At 49.9% G+C, this 14591-nt stretch overlaps 1 protein-coding gene across 3 annotated transcripts in view; it reads left to right on the top strand.

The window, feature by feature from the left end:
- The first annotated feature begins 1298 nt into the window (after positions 1-1298).
- The window catches only part of CELSR2 (cadherin EGF LAG seven-pass G-type receptor 2), a 52109-nt gene continuing 38816 nt past the window's right edge, over positions 1299-14591 (top strand). For 2 of the 3 annotated variants that reach the window (XM_069090454.1, XM_069090453.1), the window contains exon 1: positions 1300-4881. In XM_069090454.1, the coding sequence (XP_068946555.1) occupies positions 1551-4881 (3331 nt within the window). In that variant the 5' untranslated portion in view covers positions 1300-1550. Of the gene's footprint in view, positions 4882-14591 lie in introns of all 3 variants that reach the window. The other variant, XM_069090455.1, reaches the window with a different exon arrangement.

Here is a 14591-nt window from a genome sequence, read left to right as displayed (position 1 = left end):
CAGCACATTAGTGCTAGAGCTGGAACTAGAACCCAGGTCATGGATCATAGGACTTAAAGATGGAAGGGCTCCAACTAAGGCCTGGAGAAGTCAATTAACTAGCCCAGGATCACACAGCAAGTTAGTGGGAGGGGTGGTAGAACTCCCCTCTCCTTATTTCTGGTGCTAGGCTCTTTCCACTACTTCTGCAGGTTCTAGAGCCTTTGTCAGGTTCCGGGGACTTCTCAAGGTCATTCTGTAGAGCCCAGAGAGGAGAGTTCTCTCTCTAGGACTTGGCAGGGTCTTTTCTTCAGTGGAGAGCTGGGGTCTTATGATGGATGAATAGCAGAAAGGATGACTGGATTTTTTTCTTTAGAAGCAAAAATAGTTACCAGTGTGCCTGATGGTGATTTTGCCAGCACCAGTGCTAAGTTTGAAAGTGTTTAGAAAATTTAAGATTTTTTAAAAGCTCATTTCAAATTTAGTGCTGTGCCATTCTGATTATAATTCTTAGCCCTGGGCCTTGCCTCTTTGTTAAAGTCTCCATAGACTTTAGGGAGCCTCCTAAGGTGGCCCAAACAAAGGAAACGGTTACAGGACCTGGGTTTGAGGGTCCAGGCATCAGGATCTTTGGGATGGGGCCGGGGCCCCGGGGTGTAGTTGGAGAGGAGGGGGAGTGGGCTGGCAGATAGGGCTGGGGGCGGGCCCACTTTAGCCTGCTCGGGCCTGGCGTCGCCGCTTTAAGAGTCGCATAGGAGAGGAGCAGGTCTATGGTAATGAGCCGCCCGCAGCCGCCGCTGCTCTGCAGAGCTCACCGCCGGGGAGGCAAGGCGAGCGCTGGGGGCTCGGTGCCAAAAGGGAGAGCCTGCCGGGGGTGCAGGGAGACAGTGAGGGTCTTGGAGCGACTACCGGGGCTCTAGGGAAGGGGCTCAGGGGGCCCAGAGGGGCGATCTGGAGGCGCAGGTGGGAGATGTAGTAGCCCTGGGCAGGATCTGGAGGGGGAGGGGGAAGGCGGAGGTGGGGGTGCGCAAGGACCGATCCCGAGCTGCGGGCGGTGTGGGAGAGCTCTTGGGGATCAATAGGGAGACGTGAAGATCCTGGGCGCGGGGCTCGGGAATCCTGCGGGAGAACCCCGGAGGCACAGGTGAGAACCGGGGACGCAGGTGGGAGTTTTCGGGGACGCAGGTCTTAAAGATCCGGAGACGCAGGGCAAAGACCTAGGAGAGAGCGGGGTTTAGGAGTGTAGGGGGAGCTCGGAGGAAGACCGGGGAGCCCCCGCTGGGGCTCCAGGCTGAGCTGGGAGGTGGGTCTGGGGGGTGGAGGGACTAGGGGCGCAGGAGGGGCTCTGAGCAGTTGCAGGGATCCAGGAGCCGCAGAGGAAAGATCAGGCCAGAGGTGAGCGGAGAAACTCTAGGGCGCAGGAGATCCGCTGAGGCCGGGGCCCGGAGGGAGCGCGCACGGGAAGGTCCCGGGAATCAGGTGCCTCCGGCCCGGGCATGCGGCGCGGCGGGGCCGGGAGGAGCCGGAGGAGGAGCCGCCGCCGCCGCTGACCCGGCGGGGAGGAGGGAGAGATGCGGGGCCGGGTCGCCCGCGCCCCACTCCTGCTGCTGCCGCCGCCGCCGCCGCCGCAGCTGCTGCTGTTGCTGCTGCTGCTACAGCTGGGCCCGGGGAGCTTCACCCTGGCCCCGTCGTCCTGCCGTTCCCTGGAAGCCCTGGACCTGAGCTCTCCAGCTCTCTGCACTCCCCAGCGTTGGTTCTGCCCAGCCGGGACTGAGGGCCACTGGCTACACACCAGCCGCTGCCGAGCCTGGGGGACCGAGCTGACTAGCCGCCTGGTGCCCCTGGATAGGTTTGGAAGCAGGAGAGCCTGGTGTCCGGAGCCTGGGACTCATATTCCCCTGCCACCAGCCCCCGAAGGCTGCCCCTGGAGGTGCCGCCTGCTGGGTGCCCGAGGCCACATCTCCCCACAGGGCAAGCTCACCCTACTCCCAGGGCATCAGTGCATCCAGGTGCCACAGCTGCAGTGCCAACTCTGCAGGCTGGCATGGACCCAGGGGCACTGGGTCGAGAAGTGGATGCCTGGGGATCTCCCAGGAAGTCGAAGGAAACGTAATGTGAACACAGCCCCCCAGTTCCAGTCTCCTGTCTATCAGGCCACTGTGCCTGAGAACCAGCCAGTGGGCACGCCAGTGGCATCCCTGAGGGCTGTGGACCCAGATGAAGGTGAAGCAGGTCGGCTAGAGTATACCATGGATGCCCTCTTTGATAGCAGATCCAACCAATTTTTCTCCTTGGATCCAGTCACTGGAGCTGTGACTACTGCTGAGGAACTGGACCGAGAAACTAAGAGCACTCACGTCTTCAGGGTCACTGCCCAGGACCATGGCACACCTAGGCGAAGTGCCCTGGCCACTCTAACCATCACAGTGACTGACACCAACGACCACAACCCTGTTTTTGAGCAGTCTGAGTACAAGGAGAGTTTGAGGGAGAACCTGGAAGTGGGCTATGAGGTCCTTACAGTTCGGGCCACAGATGGCGATGCCCCTCCCAATGCCAACATCCTCTATCGTCTGGTGGAGGGACCTGGTGGCACCCCCCCAGAGGTCTTTGAGATCGATCCCCGTTCTGGTGTGATTCGCACCCGGGGACCTGTGGACCGGGAAGCTGTAGAGTCATACCAGCTCACTGTGGAGGCAAGTGATCAGGGTCGGGATCCTGGCCCCCGGAGTGCCACAGCAGCTGTGTGTCTGTCTGTGGAGGATGACAATGATAATGCCCCCCAGTTCAGTGAGAAGCGCTATGTGGTCCAGGTGAGGGAAGATGTGACCCCTGGTGCCCCTGTGCTCCGGGTCACAGCCACAGACCGCGACAAAGGCAGCAATGCTCTGGTCCACTATAGTATCATGAGTGGCAATGCCCGTGGCCAGTTTTATTTGGATGCTCAGACAGGGGCACTGGATGTTGTGAGCCCCCTTGACTATGAGACAGCCAAGGAATATACCCTCCGCATTCGGGCCCAGGATGGGGGCCGTCCTCCGCTCTCCAACGTCTCAGGTCTGGTGACAGTTCAAGTCCTAGACATCAATGACAATGCCCCCATATTTGTCAGTACCCCCTTCCAGGCCACAGTACTAGAGAGTGTCCCACTGGGGTATCTGGTCCTCCATGTCCAGGCCATTGATGCCGATGCAGGTGACAATGCCCGTCTGGAATACCGATTGGCTGGTGTTGGGCCTGATTTTCCCTTCACCATCAATAATGGCACAGGTTGGATCTCTGTGGCTGCTGAGCTGGACCGGGAAGAGGTAGACTTCTATAGCTTTGGGGTGGAGGCAAGGGACCATGGCACACCCCCGTTGACAGCCTCTGCCAGTGTCAGTGTAACCATCCTTGATGTCAATGACAACAACCCAACCTTCACTCAATCGGAGTATGCAGTACGCCTGAATGAGGATGCAGCTGTAGGTACCAGTGTAGTGACCGTTTCAGCTGTGGACCGGGATGCTCACAGTGTCATTACTTACCAGATTGCTAGTGGCAACACTCGCAATCGATTCTCCATCACCAGCCAGAGTGGTGGAGGACTGGTTTCCCTGGCATTGCCCCTTGACTACAAGTTGGAGCGGCAGTATGTGCTGGCTGTCACAGCCTCAGATGGCACACGTCAGGACACAGCCCAGGTTGTGGTAAATGTCACAGATGCCAACACCCACCGCCCAGTCTTCCAGAGCTCTCACTATACTGTCAATGTCAATGAGGACAGGCCAGCAGGCACCACCGTGGTCTTGATCAGTGCCACCGATGAAGACACAGGTGAGAATGCTCGCATCACCTATTTCATGGAGGACAGCATACCCCAGTTCCGAATTGACGGAGACACAGGGGCTGTCACCACCCAGGCCGAGCTGGACTATGAGGACCAGGTTTCCTATACTCTAGCTATCACTGCCCGGGACAATGGCATTCCCCAGAAGTCGGATACCACGTACTTGGAGATCCTAGTCAACGACGTCAATGATAACGCCCCCCAGTTCCTTCGTGATTCCTATCAAGGCAGCATCTATGAGGATGTGCCCCCCTTCACTAGTGTCTTACAGATTTCAGCCACAGACCGTGATTCAGGATTAAATGGCAGAGTTTTCTACACCTTTCAAGGTGGAGATGATGGCGATGGTGACTTCATTGTTGAGTCCACGTCAGGCATAGTGCGCACACTGCGGAGGTTGGATCGGGAGAACGTGGCTCAGTATGTCCTACGGGCCTTTGCTGTGGACAAGGGCGTCCCCCCAGCCCGGACACCGGTGGAGGTGATGGTGACTGTCCTGGATGTGAATGACAATCCCCCTGTTTTTGAACAAGATGAGTTTGATGTGTTTGTTGAAGAGAATAGCCCTATTGGTTTGGCCGTGGCTCGAGTCACAGCCACAGATCCCGATGAGGGCACCAATGCCCAGATCATGTACCAGATTGTGGAGGGTAACATCCCTGAGGTCTTCCAGCTAGATATCTTTTCTGGGGAGCTGACTGCCTTGGTAGATCTGGATTATGAGACACGGGCAGAGTATGTTCTTGTTATCCAGGCCACCTCTGCCCCACTGGTGAGCCGGGCCACTGTCCACGTCCGCCTACTTGACCGCAACGACAACCCCCCTGTCCTGGGCAACTTTGAGATCCTCTTTAACAACTATGTCACCAACCGCTCCAGTAGCTTCCCTGGGGGTGCTATTGGCCGGGTGCCAGCCCACGACCCAGATGTCTCTGACACGCTGAGCTATAGCTTTGAACGTGGGAATGAGCTCAGCCTGGTGCTGCTTAACGCCTCCACGGGGGAACTGAGGCTGAGCAAGGCCCTGGACAACAACCGACCCTTGGAGGCCATCATGAGCGTGTCAGTGACAGGTAAGGATTGAGTGCATGTGTTGGGGAGCTTGGGAGGGGCTGTGAGGAAGTCTCAGGGGAGTTTGGGGGCAGGTCTGGGAAGGGGCTGACTGTGGGATTAGGGGAGGAGTCTTCTCCCAGGGTTGTGAAGGAGGAGACTGAGAAGGCAATGAGACAGTATTGGGGTGAGATGGGGAGAAGCTGGCAGGTGGACCCTCTGGAAGTGGAGGGTGGGTGTCTCATTCATTCCTCTGTCCTGGGTGTAACTGTGACCAAGGTATGGCAATGACTGGCCTGGGAAAAGACCCAAAGGAATCCTAGCTCCTCTGACTCTTTCCCCTTCCTGCCTCACAGCTTGGGTTGGTCTGTTGCAGTTGGATGCCCCTGCCTCCCTTCTTCCCGCCCCCTCTGTGATGTGGAGCGGGGTAGGGCTTAGATTTTAGCCTGGGGCACAGTTGCCAAGAAACTGGGGGGAAAAAAACTCTGGGGAGACTGGTGGGCAGGTGAGTTGAGGTGGAGAGATAAAGGCAGGTTTGAGTTTAAATTATCCCTATTTCCAGTCTGTCTCGGGCAGCTGAGAGAATATCCAGGTTTCCTTCCCACACATACCCCGACACTTTGACCATCTCCCCCAGGCCCCTGCCCCATGAGGCTTTTGTGATCTCATCTAGCAACTAAGACCAAAGCTGGTCTGTGGTTGTGGAGGGGGGAGGGGGCACACAGTAAGGTCAGGACCCCAGAGTCCAGCCCCTTCTGGCCCCCTCTCCCTCTAGGCTGAGCAGGAGACTGACGGGGACTTTGTCTAGTACATTCTTTCTCCTCTAGGCTGAAAGAGCTGGGCTGCTACCCCCCTCCAGAGCTCACTGCAGGAAGTGAGCCCAGAGCTCATTGTCTCTGTCCAAACAAACCCCACTGTCACAGGCTGAGGTTTGGGGTCCTGGGGGGCAGGGGATGCAAAGTAGGCAGACACTGGCTGGGGCCCCCTGTATTCTTTGAGCCTGTATCTTCCTCCCTACCAAACATACACACACACACACACACACACACACACACACACACAGATCCCAGGAGAACCAAACCTTCTCTTTCTTCCCAGCTGAAAGTTGAATTCCCATAGATCCATCCTCCCTCCCTCAGGTCCAAGGAATGTGAATTTAGGGAACCAGGATGGATAGGGGACTTACAGTATGTGAAGGAAAGGATCCCTAGAACATTCTACCTCTTCTCTAGCTTTTAAGGAGAGAGAGAGACAGAGACAGAGACAGAGAGAGAGAGAGAGAGACAGAGACAGAGAGAGAGACAGAAAGACAGAGAGACAGAGACAGACAGAGACAGAGAGACAGAGACAGAGACAGAGAGAGAGACAGAGACAGAGAGACAGAGACAGACAGAGACAGAGAGACAGAGACAGAGAGAGAGACAGAGACAGAGAGAGACAGAGAGAGCTGGCCAGGACCCAAGCTAAGGCATTCCTGATGCCCGGCAGAGCAGTACGGCCTGCAAACTCCCCTGGGGGCAGAGTGGAGGGCATTCTCCCCCCTTCTGCTAGATAATATCTCTTGTTTAGCATAACTGGAGTTGGTGGGGAGATGAATCTTGGGACTGAAGAACTGAGATTCCCTCCCCACACACATACACACACCAAGATGGGGAACAGATGAGACCCTAATGAGAGATTTCTGTCTAGGGTGGGAGGAGGTATGCAAAGAAATCATTTGGCACTAACAGCTAGGGACAGAAGAGGTATGCCATCTGCTTGTCCATATTGGGGTTAGGATTGTAAGATACACGTGGGGTCTTACCAGAAAAGCAGCCTGAAGTGAGAGTCCAAAAGGAAGGTGAACACAGGGTTTCTATCTTCCCCACCCATGGGTCTGGCCAGGGGAGGGGCTATTTTTTTTTTTTTTTGCAGATCCCACTCCCCCAGGTTTTTACGAAGGACTTAGGGCATAGTGGGGAGCAGGAACTTAGGAAATCATACAGTGCAAGGCTGGAAATAACATTAGAGGGCTTCTTATTCCATACCCCTATTCTGCAAGTGAGGAAATTGAGTCCCAGGGAAGTTAAGTGACTCAGAGAGAGCCCCTGCCCTGCTTGTTCCTGTTTCCCCTCTCCCAAGAGAAGAGCTCTTAACTTAGAGTCTGAATTTTAAAAAAACATTTTTTATAACTATATTTCAATAGAATTGGTTTCTTTAGTAATCCTGTTTGTTTTATTTTATGCATTTAAAAGCATCATTCTAAGGAATCCATAAGTTTTACTAGATTCCAAGGGGGCCTGTGACACCAGAAAGGGTTAGGAGCCCCCATGTTATAGGAATGGAGCTGAGCTCTTCATGGGACAAGGATTCAGAAGGCTGGGGTTCGTAGGCTCATAGACTTAAGAACTGGTAGGGATCCTGGAGGTTATTGAGTCTATTGGAAGTGTGGAAAAGCTAGGCTGAAGACTGATGATCTTCCCTTGGAGCAGGGGCACAATGAGACAGTCGCACTGGGGTGGAAAAGGAGAGATCCTGGAAGGGTACCTCCAGCTCTTTCATCCCTTGCCAGGGTACAGTCTTTCCCAGTCTTTCATGCCCTTGTGATACCCTGGTTCTCTCAGAGAATTAAATGGGGAGGGAATTCAGAGGCGCCTTGAGGTCCCACCCCTGCCCCTCCCCCAGATTCAGAACCCCACCCTCTCCCCCAGGCTCTGACCCTTGGTGGCAGTCACTATGGCAACCCAAAGTTAAGCATTAGACTGAGGAGGGGGAAGCCCGTTGCTGCCCCTAGACCTTTGTCTCTCTTCCTCTATTCTTTGTCTCTTCTTTCTCGTGCCCATGTTGCTTTCCTCTTCTCCCTGCCCCCCCCCCCCCAACCCTCCTATGTTGTGGATCTCTCTCTTTTTTCTTCTGCTTGATTTTTTTCTGTCTCATTCTGTTTGAATTTCTTTTATCTGTTTCTCCATCACTAACTCCCTTTCTCTGTTTCTTTTCTCTCTTTTCTACCTCCCTAGGTCTCTCTTCCCATGTCTCTTTGTTTCTTTCCATGTGTCTCTTTGTCTCTTTCTCTAGATCCTTACTTCTGCTTTTCTGTCTCTTTGTCTTTCTCCCTCCCTTTCATTTTCCCCAGAGCTGATATGGCCCAACTTCTGTCCTAATGATCTTCCCTTATTCTGATCGATCTTTCTCTCTCTCCCTCCTCTCCCTCCCCCGCTCTCTTTCCCTGATCATCCTTCCTTTCTCAGTTCAGACATAGAGGTGCTTTCTATTTAGTGCCCCTGATGCACTTTTCCTTTGGAGATGGAGCATTTTGGGGCTGAGTTGTGTCCCCAATATTTGGCAGAGGGACAGTTTAGGACTGGAGTGGTTTCTGTGATCACTATTGCCCTTTGGCCATCCTTGAGTAATGAGGAATTACATGGAGGGCTGGGGAACTGGATTCTGCCAGTGTTTTCTGGATGCCCTGATCCTGTCCATAGCCTTCTTCCGTCCAGTATGGAGGGTAGAGGGTAAAGGAGCAGGCTGTCTTATATCTTAATCCTCCCCTTTTCCCCAATTCCCTGACATCTCAGGCTTGGACTGACCTTTTCTACTGGGCAGTCATTCTCACACATCCTTACTTCTCTGGTGCCTAAGTGGGGAAGATAAGAGGTTGGGGTGGCAGCTGAGGAAGGAAGGAGAAAAGAACAGAGTGGGGCAGGTGGCTGCAAATGGAAGACCAGATGGGAAGCAACAGGGTAGAGCAGGGGGGAAGGAGACAGACAGACACAGATGCCCAAGATAGGGTGGGAGGCAGGACAGGAGCTAGCCCTTTGATTCTCTCCCAGAAGTGGGGAAATCTGACCACGGAGCACCAAGGGGAGAGATGGAGACACACTGACCACCAGAGTCGAATGAGAGTTAAGATCTTCTCTCTCAACTCTGTGTCATGGGATCAGACAGTCACTTTCTTAAACTCTTGGTTCTTTTGTGTGTACGGCTGAGAGCTGGATTCTGTGTGGAGGTAATAAGGAAGGAAGAGAAAATGCCTCTTTGTTTAAGGGACTCTTAGTTTGATGGAAAAAAAAAACCATCCAAGAAATGCACAAGTGATATTAAAAACAAGTAGGAATAATTGAGTCCCCCTACTGTTAGTACCTAATGAGATTATCTTTCATTTGCATGTTTATATCTTCTATATACGTTTTATGTGCATTATCTACCCCCATAAGAATGTGAGCTCCTTGCAGCAGGGATTGAATTATTGCCTTACTTTGTGTCAAGGCGGATAGAACCGGAATCAGGAAGACCTGAGTTCAAATCCAGTCTCCAACACTTACTAGCTGTATGGCCCTGGGCAAGTCCCTTTATCTCATTGAACCTTAGTTTCCTCATTGGTAAAATACGGGTGATGCATTTCCTACCTCACAGGGTTGTGATAGGGGAAGTGTTTGTTAAGCTGAAAGTGTTATGTAAACATGAGTTATCATTATCATCATCTCATTGGATTGTCATGAGGAAAGTGCTTCATGAGCAAAAAAGTGATATAGAAATGTGAGAGCTGTTATTCATGATAATTCAATTGAACAAGGCTTTATAAGCTTTGACAGGATCAAGTTCACAGAGCCTGAATTTGAAACATCTGATTCTCCATCCCTTATGTGCAAGGAACTTATTGCTGTTTAATGGAGGATTGCAGAACCAGAGGGGGTTAAGCTGGGTTTCCTGGAGGTAGTGAATTTAGAGCAGGGTTTAAAACAATGGCAAGTTCATAGATGGGTATAGAGGAGAGGAAAGGCAGGGAGGCATGTCAGGTCAGGGAGAGTGGCCTATTTAGAGGCTGGGAAGTCCTAGGATCACAGATTCAGAGCTGAAAAGGCTCTTAGAGGTCATTTAGTTCAGACAGATGAGGGAAACAAGGCCCAGAGAGTGAAAAGGACTTGCCCATATTCACATGGGTAATTAGTAGCAGAGGCTTTGGTTCCAGATCTAGCTTTTTTAGCTAGTATACCAGAGATGGGGGGAGGGGGGGGTGGTACAAGGCTTGCTTAGCTAAAGCATCCAGTCCATTTGGGCTAATCACAGGGAGTCAGGGTCCATAGTACGGCATCTGCCTCAATGTAAGATTATCACATTTAGGGTGGAAACGATTTTTAGAGATCATGTATTTCAACTCCTAAATTTTACACAAAAGTTCAAGCAAGGCATGTATGGGTCCAGGGTGGAATATGAATGAATATGCATTTAGACTGGCTCATTCTAGATGGTTCTAGATCTAGATCTAGATCAACCTGGATGGTTCCCCTCTCTTTGCTGTTTCCTTTCCCCCTTTCTCCCCATTCTGTTTCTTTTAAGACCAATTTAGGTGCCCCCTCCATGAAATCTATTGGGATCTGTCATCAGGAAGTAAAAAAACTTCTCCATTGGACCTCCTACAACACTTTCACTCTCTAATGCACGTATCATGTAATATTGTACTTAATGTAGTTATTTGTAATTGTGTTTTTGTTAGCTCTCTGAGGAGCTCATGTCTTATCTAAGCAATGTGCCTCACCTGTATCCGGTACACAGAAGATGCTTAATCACTGCGTGTTGAATCAGTGGCCCAGGGCAGATTTCAGCATGATCTGTCATTGGAGATCACCCAGGACAGAAATTCTCCTCTTCCAATCTCAGTCACTTATTTCTTCGAGTCACACTCTCCTGAGTGCTTTGTGAAATCGTCCGTATTGAAGGACAGTACCACTCCTTCACTGTGGAGCCTAAGTCTGTACCAGCTTCCATCCCTTTAATGCTTAGACCTAAGGTGATAAGCTAGTTCAGCATCTTCATTTTAATAATAATAATACTAATTGCTAACATGTATATGTGTGCCAGGCACTCAAGTGCTTTACAATTTTGTCATTCAATCCTCACAACAACCTTGGAAGGTAGGATTGCTATTATTATCCCCATATTACAGATGAGGAAACTAAGGCAAACAATTTAAATGGCTTACTGGCCCAGGGTCACATGGTTGGTGAGTGTCTGATGCCACATTTGAGCTTGGGTCCTCCTGATTCCAGGCTCAGCACTCTAACCACAGCACCACCTGGCTGTCCAGGTGCCATTTTACAGATGGGGAGGGTAAGACTTGTGTAAGGTCAGATAGGTAGTAAGTAGCAAAGCCAGAATTGTTTCTACATCTACTACTTATCCTCTGCAATATAGCTTTCAACTAATCCTTGTACAGAGCCTGGCTTCCACTGCTCATGCCATCTTGGTTGGCCTCCTCTGGATCTGTCTAATTGTCTTTGGGCCTTTCTAAATTGTGTCCAGAACCTATCATATGCAGAGAGTGGTGGATACTGAGAAACAAAGACTAGGCATGGCCTTCATGGAGCTCACAACCTACAAAAATTTATATACAAATAACTGTGGTACAGAATCATATATGATAAATATAGAATACTAATAACTGGCATTTACATCGAGCTTTGAAGTTTTTAAAACACTTTCCATAAATTGTCTCATCTAAGCCTCATAATAAACCTAAAAGGATTATTCACCTTATTTTGCAGATAAGGAAACTGAGTCTCAGATAGGTTAAGTGTCTTGCCCATGATCCACACAGCTATTAGGAGTCAGAAATAGGACTTGAATTCTAGGTTCTAGACTCTCCTACTCCAGTTTTGGGGTTTTTTTGCTTCTGGAGGGTGGAGATCAGGGAGGTATGGAATAATGGCTCATCACTGACTGGGGGATCAAGGAAATCTACATGGAAAGGATGACATTTGAGTTTGGTCTTGAATAACCAGGGGTAAGGGAGGAGCTGCATAGAATGTCAACAGTACCTGGGTAAAGGAACTCTTACCAATGGACCTTGACACTGTCTCTGCAATTCAGAATCTTAGAGAGTTGTCTAGAACATTTAGGGATGAAGTGACTTGTCCAGGGTATGTGACAAAGGTGGAACCTGAACCCAGTTCTTCCTGGCTTTCCAAGGCTCTCTATCCCATTACCTCCCTCTCTGTCTCTGTGTGGGAGATGGTTAGGAATCAGTACCTAGAGGGGGCTTCCTCTTTCTCTTTCTAGGTTGTCGACCTATTTCTAATATGTAGTTAGGTATGTAATTATTTCAGAATACGTAAACATTACTGTGTGTTTGTAAGTTAGGTGTATTATGGGAGTGTGTGCAGTTAGGCATGTATGCATTTATGGTTGTAAGTAGGTGTGCTTATGTAATATACTTAAATATTTTAATACACAGTGTATGTCTGTCTCTATATCTTTGGGTCTCTGTGAAGAGCAGTTAGTGAAGCCTTTTGCAAAGATTTTTCGGAGGTGGAGAGGTGGGGGAGACTTGGCAAGGGGCCCCATCCTAAAATCCTTTTGTGCCAAGGACTGTCCTAGTCCTCAGCACCATTAAGTAACTGGCCTTTCCCCTCCCAAGACACTAAGTATACAGGGATGTGTGTGTGTGTGTGTGTGTGTGTGTGTGTGTGTGTGTGAGAGAGAGAGAGAGAGAGAGAGAGAGAGAGAGAGAGAGAGAGAGAGTATAGGGTGGGGTCATTTCCCCACCCAGCTAAGGAAGGTTTGCTCTGGATTCCCTGGGGTGGGGCTAGAGCAGCCTGGGCCTAGCTGGGCTCCCTGAGGACACAAGGAGCTGGGCGGGAGGAATGCTTTGTGTTGGGGCAGTTGCTATGGGGATGGAGGTCCTGCTTCCAGGCAGCTGTAGGGGCTGGGGAGGGGGTAGGGGGTTAGGGAACTGGGGAGAAACTCCTGCCCCCAAAGCTGGAGCCCACTATTGTTTCACCCAACCCTCCTGCCTCCCTAGACTGGGTTGGGGGTGGAGGGCATGAAAATGATATTGAGGAGAGGCTGAGATCTCTGTTAATCTTCTGTATTCAGCTATCTCTTTTCTGGGGCTTCTTAAGATCCAGAGGAAGGAAGGGACAAAGGTCCCTGCCTCCCCCCCCCCCCCCCCTTCTGGGAGAGGCACAGGACACACACAAAATGAGACCCATTACAGACACAGACAGAAAAAAAAAATCTGTCCCACAGATAGCAGCTATGCAGGTTCCATGTCCCTTTACATAACAAGTGAATTCCTGAAAAGTTGGGCAAACATGAATTTTTATAAATTGAATCAGATCACATTTTAAGTGCACCAGGAAAACAGGCTTTTTAAAGGAATAATATAGTAAGACTTCACCCATTTTGCTTTGCCACAAATCCAGAATTTCCTCAGTGGGGTTTGCTAAAGTGAGAAAGGTCTGTTGGAATAATAGGGACAAAATGCAGCAAATAACTGGAAAATGGCCCGAGTCCGGAAGTTGTAGGCCCAAACACCACCCCTGATAGAAACTGGCTCTGTTATTCAGGTCAAGGCATTGAACCTTTCTGAGACTCTAGGCATCTCTCAAAGGGACAGAGCGGGTGCCCACCTGCACTGACAGAGGGGGTTTTCTCAAGAGGAATTCCTCCACGGAGGAATTGAATTCACACAGCCAAATAAAGAATAACTAGCATTTACTTACAGAGGCTGTTCTAAAAGCATTAGTAGAGAGAACACTTTCAGCATAGGGGATCAGAGAAGACTTCAGTTGGTGCCTGAGTCAAGACTTTTGGGACAGTGCCTGTATGGTGCCTTAAGGTTTTTTTCTTTTAAATTTTCTTTCTTAGTGTTAACTTTAACTAGAGTCAATAAACCACAAACATTTCAGTCTCCTCTAGCAGCCTCAGTTTTCTCATCTGTAAAATATAAGTGATGAAGGTTCAGTTCTGAGGCCAGGGCCTAGCACATAGTACTTAATAAATACTTGCTGACTGACACCCTTCCCCGCCCCCCCCCTTAATATCCTTAAAACGCTTTATAAACCTTAAGGTGTTATGTAAATGCTATTGTTATATACACAGCAGAACAAGAATAAAGTTGGTGGGTCACAACAATCCTGCAAGGTAGGGAGTGTGTGATCTATGCCAAAGCTAAATTAGAGGGAGCAGAGTTGCCAAAGAGGTTGAAATTTACTTTAGATAAAGTCTCATGATTCTTTTCAAGAATCTTCTATCTCTAGCCCACATGTCAACCAGTCAGCCAAGGAGCATTTATTAAGGGCTTACTATGCCAAGCACTGGGGCTTCAAAGAAAGATAAAAACATGGACCCTGTCCTTAAGGAGCTCACATTTTACTTGTTGGGGGGTGGATGGGAACTCCCGTTCTAATGGGGGGAGGGGAACTCACAGGCTGTTGGGGAGAGGGGACCTTACATTCTTTTTTAAAAAATTAATTAATTTACTTTTAGTTTACAACATTCAGTTCCACAATCCCTTGAGTTTCAAATTTTCTCCCCCTCCCTCTCCTCCCCTCTCTCCCCCCCATGGTGGCATGCAATCCCTTGTAGGTTCTGCAAATACCTTCACATTAAACATTAGTCAAGTTGTAAAGAAGAATTATAACCAATGGAGTGAACAGTGAGAAAGAAGAAATAAAACAAAAAAAAGAGAGGGCAAGTAGTTTGCTTCAATCTGCTTTCAGACTCTGCAGTTCTTTCTCTATGTGCATATCTCTCTCCATCATGAGTCCTTTGGAGGTGTCTTATAACCCTGCATTGCTGAGAGAAGCCCAGGCTATCGAAGTTAAGTCATCACACATAACGATTTGTCTGTAATTGTGTACAAAGTTCTCCTGGTTCTCCTCTCCTCATTCAGCATCAGTTTGTAAAAGTCTCTCCAGGTTATTATGAAATCTGTCTGCTCCTCATTTCTTATAGCACAATAGAATTCCATTAC

The sequence above is a fragment of the Petaurus breviceps genome, unplaced genomic scaffold (genome assembly GCF_028583685.1).
Source record: "Petaurus breviceps papuanus isolate PSGF00001 unplaced genomic scaffold, PetGlider_PUasm1.0 186, whole genome shotgun sequence".
NCBI classification, from domain to species: Eukaryota; Metazoa; Chordata; class Mammalia; order Diprotodontia; family Petauridae; genus Petaurus; species Petaurus breviceps.
This window is presented reverse-complemented; position numbering and strand designations above follow the sequence as displayed.